The sequence below is a fragment of the Photinus pyralis genome, unplaced genomic scaffold (genome assembly GCF_008802855.1).
Source record: "Photinus pyralis isolate 1611_PpyrPB1 unplaced genomic scaffold, Ppyr1.3 Ppyr1.4_LG5, whole genome shotgun sequence".
Classification (NCBI taxonomy): domain Eukaryota; kingdom Metazoa; phylum Arthropoda; class Insecta; order Coleoptera; family Lampyridae; genus Photinus; species Photinus pyralis.
The window spans coordinates 24,054,024-24,070,088 of record NW_022170596.1 but is presented as its reverse complement, the minus strand read 5'-3'; the positions used below and the strand labels follow the sequence as shown (position 1 = coordinate 24,070,088).

The 16,065-nt window shown below is 36.6% G+C and overlaps 2 protein-coding genes across 6 annotated transcripts; both read left to right on the top strand.

Annotated features, from left to right (window-relative positions):
• The first annotated feature begins 629 nt into the window (after positions 1-629).
• Positions 630-3,809, top strand: LOC116171541 (neprilysin-2-like). Of its 5 annotated transcripts, none has more exons than XM_031488441.1 (11): positions 630-909; positions 1,105-1,111; positions 1,161-1,253; positions 1,297-1,807; positions 1,854-2,030; positions 2,079-2,299; positions 2,350-2,508; positions 2,557-2,797; positions 2,846-3,014; positions 3,060-3,310; positions 3,358-3,809. In XM_031488441.1, exons 1-11 carry the CDS (start codon positions 834-836, stop codon positions 3,694-3,696), a joined length of 2,244 nt encoding a protein of 747 aa, XP_031344301.1. In that variant the 5' UTR covers positions 630-833; the 3' UTR covers positions 3,697-3,809. The 5 variants fall into 5 exon arrangements, with proteins under 5 accessions (XP_031344301.1, XP_031344302.1, XP_031344304.1 ...); XM_031488444.1 differs by having other exon boundaries at positions 631-909; positions 965-1,111; XM_031488443.1 differs by having other exon boundaries at positions 631-913; positions 965-1,111.
• Positions 3,810-11,066: 7,257 nt separating this feature from the next.
• On the top strand, positions 11,067-13,869 carry LOC116172126 (neprilysin-2-like). The gene is made up of 9 exons (XM_031489272.1): positions 11,067-11,388; positions 11,440-11,944; positions 11,995-12,171; positions 12,217-12,434; positions 12,479-12,637; positions 12,687-12,927; positions 12,976-13,141; positions 13,193-13,443; positions 13,493-13,869. The coding sequence occupies exons 1-9, from the start codon at positions 11,306-11,308 to the stop codon at positions 13,829-13,831; spliced, it is 2,139 nt and encodes a 712-aa protein (XP_031345132.1). The 5' UTR covers positions 11,067-11,305; the 3' UTR covers positions 13,832-13,869.
• The last annotated feature ends 2,196 nt before the right edge of the window (positions 13,870-16,065 follow it).

The following is a 16,065-nucleotide window of genomic DNA, read 5'->3' as shown; positions in this document are numbered from 1 at the left end:
AAAAAAGGAAGATTTTACACTGCCTTATTTTGAGGCCCGAAAAAAAAATTGTCTCAGATCGACCCGGAGAAAAAAATTTCTTATAGAACGTGACCTGTAGAATCCATAATTTCAAACAGTTCCAAGATTGGGCTACTAGTTCAAAAGTTATAGCCCTTTGAAATTGAGTTGAGTGACGATACCTAAGCAAATTTGAGGAGTGGCTAGCCGTATTGTTGCAAATGAAAGTGATGATCACTACGTACTACGACAATATTTGATTTTTATATTTGAAACCTTAAATTATCAAATATTTTCCTTTGTTAAAGAGGTGCCAAATGAATCTTTCCTAGCCGGCGAAAGTGCCGGGTTATACAATACTGAATATTAAACATCCTTAATTTTGGTTTTGGTAATATACAGAGACAGAGTGTGTAAAGTGACATTTCATGTTCAAAAGGTCCAAGATTCTCTTAATGCCATTTTCGATTTATACCATTTTTTCGATCCGTTCCAATTGCGCAACAAGAAAAGTTAGCACGTGTTTTGATTTCGCAAAGAAGCATTCAATGTGATGATATGAACATCAGCGGATAATAAACAATATTGGGTACTCGATCAAATTGTAACACAAACATTCCGCCGCCTAAAACTAACATAATTATCATGTAGCAACAGTGAATTATGCGCAAATCTCATGGCCAAGTTCGGCATATGTACTTGACGTCTTGTTATACCGATTTAATTAGCTTTGCTAACATTTCAATTACCTCCGCATAAATTACCATGCAAAATGGGATTTTACCTTTTTGTCTTGGAACCCCTGCAGCGCGTTCACTGTAACGTTCCTGAAAATGAACTTATTTGAAACTTTGGCGTCCATCAAGATGGAATCGAGACACACCCTCACGCAAAGGCGTAGGACAGGATGTAGGTATTGTAATTTCATTTTTATTAATCAATTTTTTTTTAATTTATGGTTCAGTAAATGTAACCTATTTTGACCTTAATAACGTGCCGTTATCATTCGATGCGATATACTATTTTAAAATTGAATGAAATACTGCGACTTGAAAAATACTTATCTATTTCAATACGATTTACTCCAAATATACATCATGGTAGCTTTCTGGTGAGGATCCAAAATGATGGTGTGTCTAAAATTGAAGTGTTTTGTTTAGGTTACGAAGGCACAACAGGTGGGTGCGAGCGTTGTGCCTACTATTCCTGGTTCCACAATCTGCCTATGGTCATGAAGGGAATAGACACGAGAGGTAAATGTTCAAAGGCGAGTATTGGTAATAAAGGTGTTCCTAGGTGCCTAACGACAAATAAGGAGGCTGTGTGTTTAACACCGGCGTGTATTCACAGTGCTTCGACTATCATCTACAACATGAATGCCTCGGTTGATCCATGCGAAGACTTTTATAATTTTGCTTGCGGAGGTTTTGTAGCAAGGATGACCATCCCTGACGATTATGCGACAGTTAGCCCTTTTACAATAACCCAGGAGAAGTTGCTAACGCAATTACGGGCCGTTTTGGAAGAACCCGTAAGCCCAACCGAACCAAACGCTTACAAGATCTTAAAAAAATACTACGCATTGTGCATGGATACAGCCACTATTGATAAAAACGTACTGAGCGTTATGACCGGTATGCTATCGAGCTTTGGTGGTTGGCCCGTGCTTGAGAATGATTGGATGGCAGAGAACTTTGACTGGAAGGAGACTATGTACCGGTTCCGGAAGGCTGGAATGCCAGCCTTTAGCATTGTTTACATCTTCCCTGGTACTAATACCTATAATACATCTCAAAATATTATGAATGTGAGTATTACGTGGTGAAATCCCGATTACAATATTCCATTCTTAGTGCGACCAAGCCAAACTGAGCTTAGATCGAAGGCACCTCGTAAATGGCTTCGATGACAAATTTGTACAATACTACTACCAATACCTCGTTGACTTAGCCGTAATGCTTGGCGCCAACAAAACCACAGCCGTGAAAGAGATGGAAGAATCTGTTAAATTTGAAGTTGCATTAACAAAGGTTAACAACGATAATAACTGGTGATCATTCTCTAACCCTCTTGCACAGATCACTTTAGCAACAGAGGACCGCAGAAATGCTACCGCCTTAACTAATATAATGACGTTAGCGGAAGCTCAAGATAGATTCCCAGTGATTCCTTGGGTCGAATACTTGGAAAACATGGTCGATGATCCCAGTATTAACATTACCTTAGCCGAAGAAGTTGATATTGGCGTACCCAATTTTCTTACAGACTTGGATGGGTTGCTGAAACTTACCTCCAAAAGGTAAAAATCCCCACTTTAATGGTGGCAGTTCAAGATTCTTTCCTTTTCAGAACTTTGGCTAATTATATAATGTCACAGTTTGTTTACACCATGGTACCGTTTACTTCAACCCAAATGAGGTCGAGAAGACTCAAATATATACAGCACTTCAAAGGAACTTCTCAGATGAATCCTCGATGGAGAGAGTGTACGGAGCAGGCTTCTAAAGAGTAACTAAATCCTCAATCACACTGTTTAAAACCCAAAATGAATTACAGGTTGCCTATAGCGTCCGGTTCTTTGTACGTGCAGAAATATTTTAGCGATGAAGCGAAAAGGGGCGCAGAAACTATGGTAAATTATCTAAAAGACGAATTTCTACACATGCTCCAAACGTCCAAATGGATGGATGATGCCACAAGAAAAAAAGCGGTCAAGAAAGCGTTGAAGATGAGTTCACAAATTGGATACCCAGAGGAATATTTGGACGACGCCAAAATTGATGGGGTCTACGAGAACGTAAGTGAATTACCGTTACTAGTCGTGCTAATAATGTAACTTACACAGTTAAATGTCGATACAAACGATTACTTAACCTTAACCTTAAACATCGAAAGAGTGATTAGTGATAAATCATATAAAGAACTTAGAATGCTAATGAACAAAACAGATTGGACCCAACAAAGTTCCGTGACAGTGGTAAATGCCTATTACAACCCAATCGAAAATGGCATCGGTAAGTGAGAACCTAAAATGGTTTCCCTCTAACAGCTATCATTAGAACTTCCCGCTGGCATACTGCAAGGTGTGTTTTTCGACCACCAAAGGCCGAACTACTTAAACTTTGGGTCAATTGGTTTTGCGATCGGTCACGAAATCACTCACGGGTTTGACGACATGGGACGACAGTACGACGAGAACGGCGCCTTATCGGACTGGTGGGAAGAGCATACCGCGAACCAATTTTTGAAGCACGCCCAGTGCATTATCGATCAATTTAATAACTACACTTCTCCGATCACGAACCAACAGGTAAAGTTATCGCGGTAGGTCGTGGATTTGAGCTTCAAATTCTTTAGATCAACGGTATAAACACACAAGGTGAAAACATAGCCGACAATGGTGGAATACGAAAAGCGTATTTGGCTTATCAAAATTGGGTTAAGGACAAGGGTGTTGAACCGAAACTGCCAGGTTTGCAGTATACGCCCGAGCAGTTGTTTTGGATTTCGATGGCAAACACTTGGTGCGTGAAAGAACGAGAGGAGTACTTGATACAAGAAATATTGACTGACAGCCATCCTCCATCGGATATACGGGTTTTAGGATTAGTAAGCAATTCTGAGTATTTTAGCAAAGATTTCCATTGTAAATCCAATTCGAAAATGAATCCTGCACATAAATGTCAGGTTTGGTAATACGTTATACTAATGTAGTTAGTTGCGGAAACGTAGGTAAATTTGTTTGTTATTAAAATACACACGTCTAATTTTTTATAAAATTATAAAGTAATAGTAAAGTGTTTCAGTTATATGAAATAAATATAATTATGTTGACGACCTCTGTGAGCAGCACAAATGTTCTGCAAACGAAGTTGTTATTGATTGTGCTGTCCTCTTGTTATTTGCGCAATAACTTTCGTTTTACAAAACCCTGAGTCAGCATTTCGTTATTGATCGTATTGTAAAACGGTTGCTTCCTTGTTTTACATAGAGGACGCAACCGTGTCTCTGACATCTTTTATTTAATTTTTTGTTTGATTTTCTGTACACGAATATAAAAAACGAAATTATCGCTGCGCCGCTACACGAAATCACTTTGGAGATGGAGATGGATGTAATGGAGATGAGCCATATTCCCAGTTGATTGTAGAGTACTTTCTGTAAGTTTGGATAGAAACAGTTTCAGTTTCTCCTTCCGGAGCGGCAAAGTTGCTTCTGTTAAAGGGGTGCCTTAGAGACTCTTGGATCAAGATACCGGTTAGCTAATTTTGTACAGAATGACGATGATCTCGGGCTTGATGTCCGAACGGATGTCCACCAATTAAGGTCAACGAGAATTCCAAGCAAATGAAACAAAACATACCATTACAGAAAAAATTTTTGTCTAAGAAGCACTTAATAAACTGATTAATTATTCCAGTTAATTATTTATTTTCAAAAAATCTGTGTACAGGGCCGTAATAGGAATGTTAATTAATTAACACCGAAAAACAGGCTAAACCGCAATTAAATTAATTAAACTGAATTCGTAATAAAAACAATGAGTTATGATATAGGAATATCAGGGTCGTATTTAAAAAAAAATGAAGTTGCTGTGGTTAAGCGTCATTAGTTTTGCTCTAGGTGAAATATTAACTACAGAAAAAAATAGTCCGTTAAATCATTTCAAAAACCAAAGAAATGTTGAGAAATATCTAAACCATCTTCTCAGTCCTTTGATTGCGCAACTTTCCTCTCATTCATCCAAACTTGTATGTTTTACCCTTTCTAGAATGCCCACAGTGGATCTCCTTATCTCAGATACAGTGTGTAAATATGGTCAATGTTGAGCAGCTTGAGGTGTATTTCAAATACATTCAAAGTGGGTAGGCAGGTATTTCCTAAAACTCCATTCATAACAGTAAGTCGACGAGAAAATGGAAAATAGTAGCCGAAAGCAAAAGAGACATGTACTTTTTGCTTTCTCAAATGGTTTCGCTCATTAAAATTGCTACTAATTAAATTGATATCTGAACACCCTGGTATTTTCAACACTCTCGAGCTGGGCTGGTATTGTTTACTAGGAAATAACCGGTGGAAGGAAAAAACACCCTCTCTAAGTTAATGAGAGGACGTAGAAACCAATTAATACGAATAACGATGAAAACAATTATCAAATTACGTCGGCTGAACCGTCAGATGTTGGAGATCACGTGTAAAAAATCCCATTGAAATCTTCAATAACGAAATAAGTGCAAATCGAATCAAACCTAATTTCGAAACCACAATTAAAGGTGAATCGTTAAAGATAGAACAGCTTCTTATTTAAAAGTTTAATCCACCTTAAGGGAATTAACCATTCGCTTTCGACTAACTTGTTTAACGGAAAAAAACGACTGGAAATTTTAGCAAAATGCCTTGTCAATTCTGCGCCCAAAAATCGCGTGATTAAATTCCATCAATAGTAGTAGCCATCTATTAACTCGCTTCAAATGTTACGGAGGTTCTTCAACAAGTAGTAAACCGTAAACAATAATAATGCTACCTAATGGAGAAAATAAATCATTACAAGATCATCTATGTATATTCCGCTTCCCTTTAACTTTTCATTTTCCTTCATAATCTCCCTCTTTTTTCCACATTAGTTGCGCAATTACTAACTTGTTTCTCTTTCCCTTTTTCCATCACTACTCCAATTATCGTTATGTTTTGTTCTATATTTTTTTCTTTCCTTGCCTTCTTCGAGTTTTTGTTATCCTATCTAGTTCTTAATAATAATAATAACGGCTTTATTTAGGCGGGGTGTCAGCCAAAGGCTGCTATTAATCCCAACCTTGATACAGAAAAAAGTACAAAAACATGATGGAGTATTTAAAACAATTTATGATAATTAATATGGTATGATAGCCCAGGTGAGAACAAGTAAGCATACAAGTAAAGCAAAAAAGAAAAAATAAATATAAATATTCTTTTCTTCTTTTTTCCTTATCTCTATTACTCTTCCTTTCTCTTCATTTCTTTCCTTAATCCTCCTATTTCCTCCCTCATCAGTTTTATTGCATCTGTTCTTTAATTTTACCATCGTCGTATGTTTTATGGTGTCGGGGATCCCCATGATAGACATTCTTATCTTAGACACAGTATAATATCGATACTTTAACAAGATCGTTACGCTATCGTTATGCAACGTTAAACCCAGGCGTTCGTAATGTGTTGCCTATCCGCATCACGCGTCGGAATGGTCCAGTTTTTCACATCACATCTCCTTGAACCTTTTCTCAATATCGATGACCTTTGTTTACTTTAGCAATGTAAATACTACCTATAATAGTTTTGATACTATCTCCTTTAAATGCTGCTCTATATAGCTACTCCTACCTTATCTCTATTGTTATCCCTAATTCAGCGCGACGCCTGATAACTGAAAGCACAGACATCATTCGCTTTCCGTTTTTTGTGTTATTACTTAAGTTTACTTGCAACTTCATTTGAAGTATGTAGAGGTTTCTACTGTATATTTGTGTAGCGGATATGTGGGCAAGATTTAGTATTTAGTGTCATACCTCTAGTGTCATTTTTGGAACTCTTGCTATTGATGAACATAATTTATTTACTTTTTGTTGTTATAGCGTGGGAAACAGAACAAGAGTGTAAGATGCAGGGTGTCCCAATCCTAATGGGATGGCTTTTAACTTTCATTATTATTTAGTTAACACGAAAATTATGCCCAAGCTTTTGCAAGTTTTTTTCGCCGGATATTTTTACATTCTAGTAAAATAATCCTAATTAATTTAATAATGCATCCAGCAGATAATCCTCTTAGCTCACTGTGGATAAAAAAATAAAAGGGAAACATGCTTTAATCATGTAAATGGATTTAGTAAACATATTTGCCACTGCTATGTTAGTAACAACCATCAAGTTTTGTCTCTATCTGTTAAATTGTTTGCCATAGCATTTCTGGGAGCGATACGTACCCATACATAGGAAATTGGATTTTTTCTTGACCTTTCAAATCAAATGAAATAAGAATCAGTACATTAAAACAAATTTAATGTAAATTCTATGCTCAATAACAGTAGAGTTGTCACCCAGTCCTATTCGTTCCAAAATACACTTGCATAGATGCGGAGATGAGGAGCACCTTTCTTAAAGTTGCTAGTGAATAAAGTATTCCAACAAATTCCACTTCTTGCTTTGTATTTGCAGATGTAAGAATTAACCTAAATGTGTTTTTGAATTTGTATTTGCTTATCTGTCGGAATTACACGTAAAGTTGTGTCACGAAAGATTAAAGTATCCTTGAACTTGTAACATTTCAAAAACATACAAACAACAAAATTAATACACATTGCTTTTTCAATATTGAGAACGAGTTTATTATAAGTGTATTATAACTGCCTTCTATTCATAGAATCTTTGTATAATAAGTAAATAAACAAAGATAGATTTAAGCAATATTGTATCAGCATGAACGTATGGCAAATATTTCGATTATTCTTTAAAAAATTCTCCATTGATTAATCAGTTTAGTAACTGGAACATTATGCAAGTACCAAAGCGAGAGTAAGATAATCCTTTGAAATACCAACATGGCTCCAACCTTTCACTTATTTTGTTGTGATGAAGTTTTCCCTTCGGACTTTGTCATGATGAATTTGTATTAGGCCACCTTATCAATAAGTGTTAATTGCTTTTGAGATCAAAACTAAAAGAAAAATAAAACTTACGCTTAATCCTACGTACTTTTAGAAAATTTCTTCCTCCTATAAAGTGTTCATTGAACCTATTTAAAGAGAGTTTTAGACCCCAAGGTTCTACTAGACCACGGAATAACCCTTTCAATTAACAATTAGTGATTTATGATGGGTGAGCTTGATCGAGTCGTCGGTTAACCCTTACAAAGATTTTTATAAATAAACTTGCGAATTCACCTTTGTTAAGGGTTTCCGCTGTAGATGAAAGCAATCTAAGTTCAACCTCAAAAATGCTTTATGTTGCACAAATGACTGACGACATCTCTAAACCCTCTGTTCAATGTAATTTATCCCTAATTTTCGCAACTAGGTATTTACATACAATAATTAAGTCCTAAGCGCTTCTTGAAATCACTTCAATTGAAGTGGAATGTAGAGTTTCAACTGAATTATTACAAATAAATCTAAAAACTTAGGTAAATTTTACTCTCCAATCCACAGAAGGAAAGGCTTCATTCGAGGCCAGCAGTATCTTCGTGTTTACAGGGAATAAGTTGACCTATTTTCTACTTACAAGCGATTGGGACAATTTTAGGATCATCATGCGATTTGATTATTGGCCTGATTTTCCCTAAGGGGCAAGACAAAAAATATTTTTCGTAAGAATTCGATGGAAACAACAAAGCTCGTGCGAACAACAACCCAACGAATATTTACGTTTTTATGTGTCTGTATTTGTTACTTTTCACAAGAGAATCTCGGCGTTGAAAACTTTCCTATTAATACATTCGTAAATTAGTCACTGCGACATAATTTAAGAAAACTTAGTCCCATTGTTTTTTAGAATCATAACCCGGAAGGAAATTTTATATAAATTAACTGTTTCTAACCCTTTTCGGGTCTTTTTCTGAAGAGGACCTCAGAGATTATCGAGTAGTCCAATCATTAGAAAAAATAATTCGTGTAGTTCCAACTTTTTCGGCTATGTGTGATTGAAGTTCAGAGCGATTTCGGTGCCGCCTGCGGAAGGGAAGAGGGTTGAAGGTACAGTTTTGCGGTTTTTAGACTATATCTCAAAAATGGTGGGGCGTAGGAAAAACTTTATGCTTCAAAAGTTCGACTTTACCTACAACTAAAATAAAGTGAAATGAAGATAATGTTCAATACAGAGGTACGTGTAATTCCTCTCCATGAAGATCGTCTACGACCTCTTCATCTTCTCCTGGGATTTGGTGGCACAGTCAATGGTGAAAAATATGCCTGCCTTCTTGCAGCCACACATACTCCCGCAGATGGTAATTGAACAACGGCAAAAAATGGATTGTAAAATTTCCTGGGGGGCGAGTGGAGCTGTGTTCCTTGCAGTGCAGAGTGAAGGTGTCACTTCCTTTCCAACCTCATTGTTCTGTAGAGGAATTTTATAAACCATTTTTTGCCGTTGTTCTATTACCAACTGCGGGGCTAGCTGTAGGTACAAGAAGGCAGGCCTATTTTGCACAATTGCTAAGTGCCAACTGTTTTAATTTTAACCTTCCACCAATCGTAGCAGCAGATACGTCGATAATCCTCATGGGGAGGAATTGTACGTGCCGGGCGAGGTACCGGGTGACCCAGTAAGACCGTTTCTCGGTCATATCTCGAGAACCGTTCGTCGTGTGGGGGTAAAAAAATTATTGTGTAAATCGGTCATGAAGAATGGCTGGAAAATATCATTTCAAGTTCTAAAAATGACCACCAGAGGGCGCAACCGCCATCTTAAATTTTAAAATTGCATTTTCGCATAATAAACTAATTTTTTTTTCATATTTTTAAAGCGAACCAGTTTATCTATCATTTTCGTAAAAAATTTATTTCAAAAACAAAGATGGTATGGGGCGCAATAACCTGCATTAACTTCTTAACGGTTTGACCGATTTTAACAAATGTGGTATCGTTGAAAAGAGCATTCTTTGGGCAATAAGAATCAAACATATAAAAATATAGTTAATTTAGTTGAATCCTTCTCCGCCAGGGGGCCCAAAATCCTAAACAATCAAAAAAATCAAATGGAATGATATGACTTTTCTTTATGAAAAAGTAGCCAAATAACATCCAACGAGTCCAGTGACAGCCGTTTTTCAAAATCTCGTTCCTAACCGCAAATATAATAATAATAATAAATAATATAAATTGCATTTTCCATTTCCCAAATCTAAATTCATCATTCATCATTTTGAAATATACCAAGACTATACTTCCATTACCCTGATCGTTTTCTGCTAACAAGCCTGGAACAATGCGCACTCCTAAATGATCTCCAATCTCCTAAATGACCGCTTTCTTAAAAACATTCGAAATCAAATCGAATCCAAATTGGAAGCTACCGTCATAACCTTTTATACGCTTTCAGTGTTAATCCAAATTTCAATTTCTCCAGGTGTATACGTTCTAATGTATAATTTAAATTTAAAATTAAAATAGCACTTTTTTAATCCACCACGAAAACGTCTGGGTCCTTTCTATTGTAAAAGTTTTTTCAAGCAAAAAAAAACTGGAACCGGAACCGAAAAGTACTGAAGCCACAGAACCGGCACCGCTACCGGAACCCTTAAAAAATAATTCTACCTAAATAGTGCGGAAACGGAGCTTATATTTCGTATATATTGCGTATAGATATATATATATTCATAATATGCATTTGATACCTTTTCCATAGTGTAGAATGAATGTAAAATCAATAAAACCATAACGAACAAATTATAAGTTCTCAATTTCTTCTTTAGGTGGATTTCGGCAACAACATTTTTTGTTGATAAACCTGGAAATGGTTCTTAATTACTAAAAAAAATGGTTGCATATGGTGCCAGACTGACTCTGCACTTGGACTTAGAAATTTTGACTTTTATTCAACAAAAAATCCATAAATTCATGACCTTCACCTGCCTAATTCGAATAACTTGCATTTGAATGACCTAGTGACTGACTGTACTGCCCGGTGTATAGATCAAACCAAATTGTATTAGAAATGTGAATTTTGGTGGTAACTGGTAACTAATGAGATGGGGCAGGGATCGAGCGTCTGTTTGTCATTTTAAATCGTTTCCATCCCGTAGCAGGGACCAGAAGCGACGTGGTATTAAACTATCAAGCAAATCAAAACACCGGTCTGATTCCTTCTCTGCACCCTTCCAGTTTTATGTACTCCAAACTGGAGTGCTCAGATGCAGGGAAAGAAAAATTGAGGAGGTTCTCATAATCACCTACTTATTTAATTTGTTTTTGGTCAAGCCATTTCCTAATCTTTGTGATGATAACCTCCCACTCGTTAACCCACTTATTAGATATATAATTAAGGGACAAGGTATCAATCTTCTGGATAATGTATTCGCCAATTACACGATGGTATCTAAAATACCTTATCTATAATTAACCAAAAAACAGCTCATCGATCAATAAACGTGTTGTTTTGTTTGTGCAAAATAAATTTTTAACTGTGATAAACGCATCGGAAAGGATTACAGCAAGTTCCTATCGCTTAGACTATGATACTTCTTAAAGGTTATCTGATATTTTTTATCTGCGGTTTATGTAACATCGCTAGGCCCTATATAAAGTGGGACCGCAACAAGGGAATTTAAAACAAAACCATCATGGCGCAAGTGGTCTGGATATTTTTGGTTGTTTCGTCAGCCTTAATATTAACGGCGGCCGCCCCCTCGGAGGAGATTGTAAAGTAAGTAAAAACTAAAGCTTCTTTTTTGTTATTGATGATTTCATTTTGCAGGTGTACAGCCGAGAACACCGATAATTCAGACAGTGCTAAGAAAGCAGCTGATGAAGTATCGAAGTTTATTGACAAATCCGTCGATCCCTGCGATGACTTTTACAATTTTGCTTGCGGTGGATTCATAAAAAATCACGAAATACCCTCTGACGGTGAGGAAATAAGCCAATTCATCAATGTCAACAATGGAGTTTTCGAACAACTACACGTATTAATGAAAGAACCAATCGGTGACCAAGAACCAAGATGGTCAAAACTGACGAAACAGTTTTTCCAAACTTGCTCCGACACAGATGCAATAAATAAACGGGGTTTAAAATCGATAAAGGAGTTGATAAAGGAATTAGGCGGGTGGCCTGTGTTAGAAGGCGAAAACTGGAAAGGAGATGGTTTTGACTGGAAGAAGTTAATCTACAAATTTAGGGAACTTGGAATAGGTACTAATCAGTTTCTTATGACTAGGGTGGATCCTAGTCCAAAGAATTCTTCGACACGAGTCATTGCCGTAAGTTACTGGTGGTCTTCTGTAATCAAGTCTATTGGGATTTATTGTAGATCGGACAAATTGATACGGTTATTGATCGAATCAGCCTAGGTAAAGGTTTTGATGACAAAAGGGTTCAGGCCTATTACAAATACATGGTTGATTTCGCTTCAATATTTGGAGCAAACAAGGATATTGCACTTGCCGATATGAAAGATTTAATTAACTTTATGAAGGATTTATCAGACGTAAGAGCACGAAATTTTAATCTAAAATTCATTATTTTTCTGTAGATTACGATACCACCGGAAGAGCAACGTGATTTAACAGCAATGACAAATATTATGACAGTAAAGGAATTACAAACAAGGTTCCCTTACATAAATTGGGAAGAATTCCTCAGTAGTGTGATAGGTCCCAATGTTAAAATAACAGAAAATGATATAGTTGACGTCGGCATGCCTAAGTATGTTACAAACCTGGAATCCCTGTTAGAAAAGACACCAAAAAGGTATGGAGACCCGAATGACAATCTTTGTAAGCTGTATATTACAGAGTCGTAGCGAACTACGCCATAACGTTAAGTTTAATGTCCACTGCGACATATCTAAGCAAGGAAGTAAGAGATCTGGAAATGGAGTTGGGGAAAGCGTTAAGTGGTACATCGTCGGTACCTCCAAAATGGAAAGAGTGCCTAGGAGAGGTATCTGAAAAGTAAGTATGCTTCTTTCAATGATGACATCTTAAGTTAGCCTATGAATAGCTTCAAAATTGCGACAGCGGCCTTATATGCTCGTAAGTACTTTACGAAGGAAGCCAAGGTCAACGTAGCTAAACTAATAACAACCTTACACGAGAAGTTCATAGAAATGTTGCAAAAGGTAGACTGGATGGATGAGAAGACTAAAAATCAAGCTCTAGAAAAAGCCAAAGCTATAAAGGAACACATTGCATTTCCTAATGAACTCTTGGACGACAAAATCTTAAATGATTACTACGAGAGCGTAAGTTGTACCATTCACAAAGCATCCTTCAAACAAATTCAAATTTAGCTAGAAGCCACGGACGACTATTTACACTTCAGTTTAAGTATTGGCAAATTTAGAAGGAATAAAATGACTGAAACCCTATTCGAACTAGTTGATAGAAGCGATTGGAAAGAACACAGTTCATCCCATGAAGTAAATGCATTTTATCACCTATCCGAAAACTCCATAAGTAATAAACCGATTATGGCGCTTTAAACAATTTCAAATTGCCGTTTTGCAGTCATACCGGCCGCCATATTGCAAGGTGCCGTTTTCAGGCACGGCCGTCCAAATTATCTGAATTACGCCGGTATCGGTTTCATAGCTGGACATGAATTGACGCACGGATTCGACGATAGAGGAAAACAAATTAGCAAAATCGGCGAATTGGACAATTGGTGGACAGACGAAACGGAAAAGGCGTACGGTGAGAAGGCGAAATGCATCCTGGATCAGTTCAACAATTTCAAGTCGGAGAAACTGGACGCTCACGTAAGTGATTGATTCGCTACTAGATTTAAAATTTACATTTTTGATGCAGGTGAACGGTATTGTGACTCTTGGAGAAAATATTGCTGATAACGGTGGCCTTAAGCTTGCATATGAGGCTTATGAAAAGTACGTTGAGGAACACGGGCCGGAAAAGTGCCTACCGAATTTGGAATATACCCCTAAACAATTGTTTTGGATATCTATGGCGAACGTATGGTGCACGAAGAAAAGAGATGAAAACTTAAAAGTGGAAATGGAAACCAGTGATCATTCACCGTCAATGTATAGAGTATACGGAGTTGTAGCGAATTCAAAAGAGTTTGCAAAAGATTTTAATTGCCCTTCGAGTGCAAAAATGCATTCAGAAAAGAAATGTACGTTCTGGTGATACTAAAGTTTAATGTTCCAATTATACGATTGAAAGTCGTGTGTAGTTTTCTAAGGTCTATTGCTGAAATACCTACAAATTATGTTCCATTGAAATATGCTGAAATGTTTTTCCTATAGAAATGGTTAAGGAAACCCTTAACTCAACTTATCTAAGGAAACGCGACCCTCATGACGTATATGTCCACCAACAACAACAATTCAAATTTTGTGCAAACGACATTTAGAAACAAATCTGAATGATTACAAATAAAAAAAATTCGTTAAGCCGCTTGTGAGCAAGAGGCGAAGAGTGCACTTTCAAATTTGTTTATTTCGATTTTAGTAGCCCTTATCAACATTTTATGCCTTAAGGAGAATACAAACATGAAATAATTTTTAATTTCTGAATGACAACAATACCAAGTCTGTAAGTGGTGTAGTTCCGGAGCTTTTGTGACTCAGACAGACAGACAGACAGACAGACAGACAGACCGATATCAAGAGCGAAAACGTGCACTTTTTATTTTTTGAAAGTGAAAGTGCACTAAAAAACGCCTTTTATGTCTAAATCCCCATTCCTTTGTGTGGGTTAAATTGCATCTCAAGCACTTGTAATAATTACAATTCGACTGTATCGAAAGATTTGTAATCAAATGTTAATCAAGGAATCGGCGAAAATAACAAGAAATACCTTTTGAACTTCAGGTCGCAACGGCCTTGTGAGCTCAAGAAGGGCGCGTTCTACAAATCTGTAACAGACAACAACACATACACAACACAAATAAAAGGGGTTAGTGAATCGCGCTGTACATGAAGTATTGCGAAATAGCAATGCTAATGGCTGACACTAAGTAGGTAAGTCGGATATTCAAACTGTATTAGTAATCAAAAAGGATCAATAATTGGAATGACTTTACCTTAGCAAAAACAAAATTTTCATCGACTACGGTTGTCCTGACAGTCCAGGTATTACAGGATAAATTTTTCTAAGTTCTCTAATAAACTTGCGGTTACAACTCAGGAACAATATTGATGTGTAGATCAACAAACTTCATGTAATTAGGTTACAAGTAAAATCAGCTGTTTAGTAGAATTGAAGTAGAATTTTCGTAGCCGGTAATGTAGAAACATCTACGCGTCGTTCGACACTTTTGCGAAAATGGCGGGTCCAAATAAAACTGCTACTTACTGGGTCGGTAACGCGTAAATATCCAAGTAGGTCAAACGTAAAGAGTAATCCAAAACAAATAACATTAAGAACTTAGAAAAAAATTTGTGAAAGGTGAGAAACATTAAAATCCTTAAGAAAAGAACTGCGTAGTAATATAACATATCTCGAGTTCTCTAACTGCAAAATCCGTAAAAACGTTTCGATGGAGTCACTAAGACATCAAAGAGAAAGAGAAAACTACTCCAAAGATAAATATGGTAAACACGTAGACAGAAAAGTAATGGTTACCCATAGAAATTTGCGTCTAATTACGGTTACAAATATGGATGGCTGGCTGTATACATTTTTGTAATAGGTAATCTTCTTTTTCTCTTTGTTGTAGTACTTTTGGGACTTACCTATTGGTGTACCTCCAGGTGTATAAATGGTCTATACATTTCTTCACCTGTCATTTGAAGGTCCCAATGACTAACTGTAGGACTTGACATATATACTCCGTTCAATACTTATTGTCCTGGTAGGTAGCATTGGAATTTTGTTTTTATGTTTAATAAAATCACAACCATCTATATTTACAACCAGTGCTAAGAATTATGGCAACACTGCAGGTAGGACCGATTTCCTAATACAACTTTGTAGATTTCCCGTGCATTTTGGGTGTAATAGTCTTATTTACCAGTTTTAACAGAGTGATATTGCGAATTACTCGGTATTGAATTAACAGAAATTATTATTCAGGTAAGATGCTAAATGAAATATATCGATTTGTTGTCATAACCTCTAAAGCAAGTACTGCCGAGCAGTGGCAACCTTCTAATGAAAAACCAAAAAAACGTAGAAAGCGAAGGTGCTGGGGCGTGTTATCTCACCAACATATTTTGCACACTGGATAAGTCACGTAAGGGGAATAGTCATTTACATATTTTGGATAACAATTGTTCATCGCCTTCAACTACATATACCACGAATACGAACTTCGACCTAGGGGAATCCTGAATTCAGAAAATTTCTATAAGATGCGAGTTTAGGAGAAAACTAATTACTAATTGTTTTTCAATCGCCGTGAATTAGAACCTTAAGAG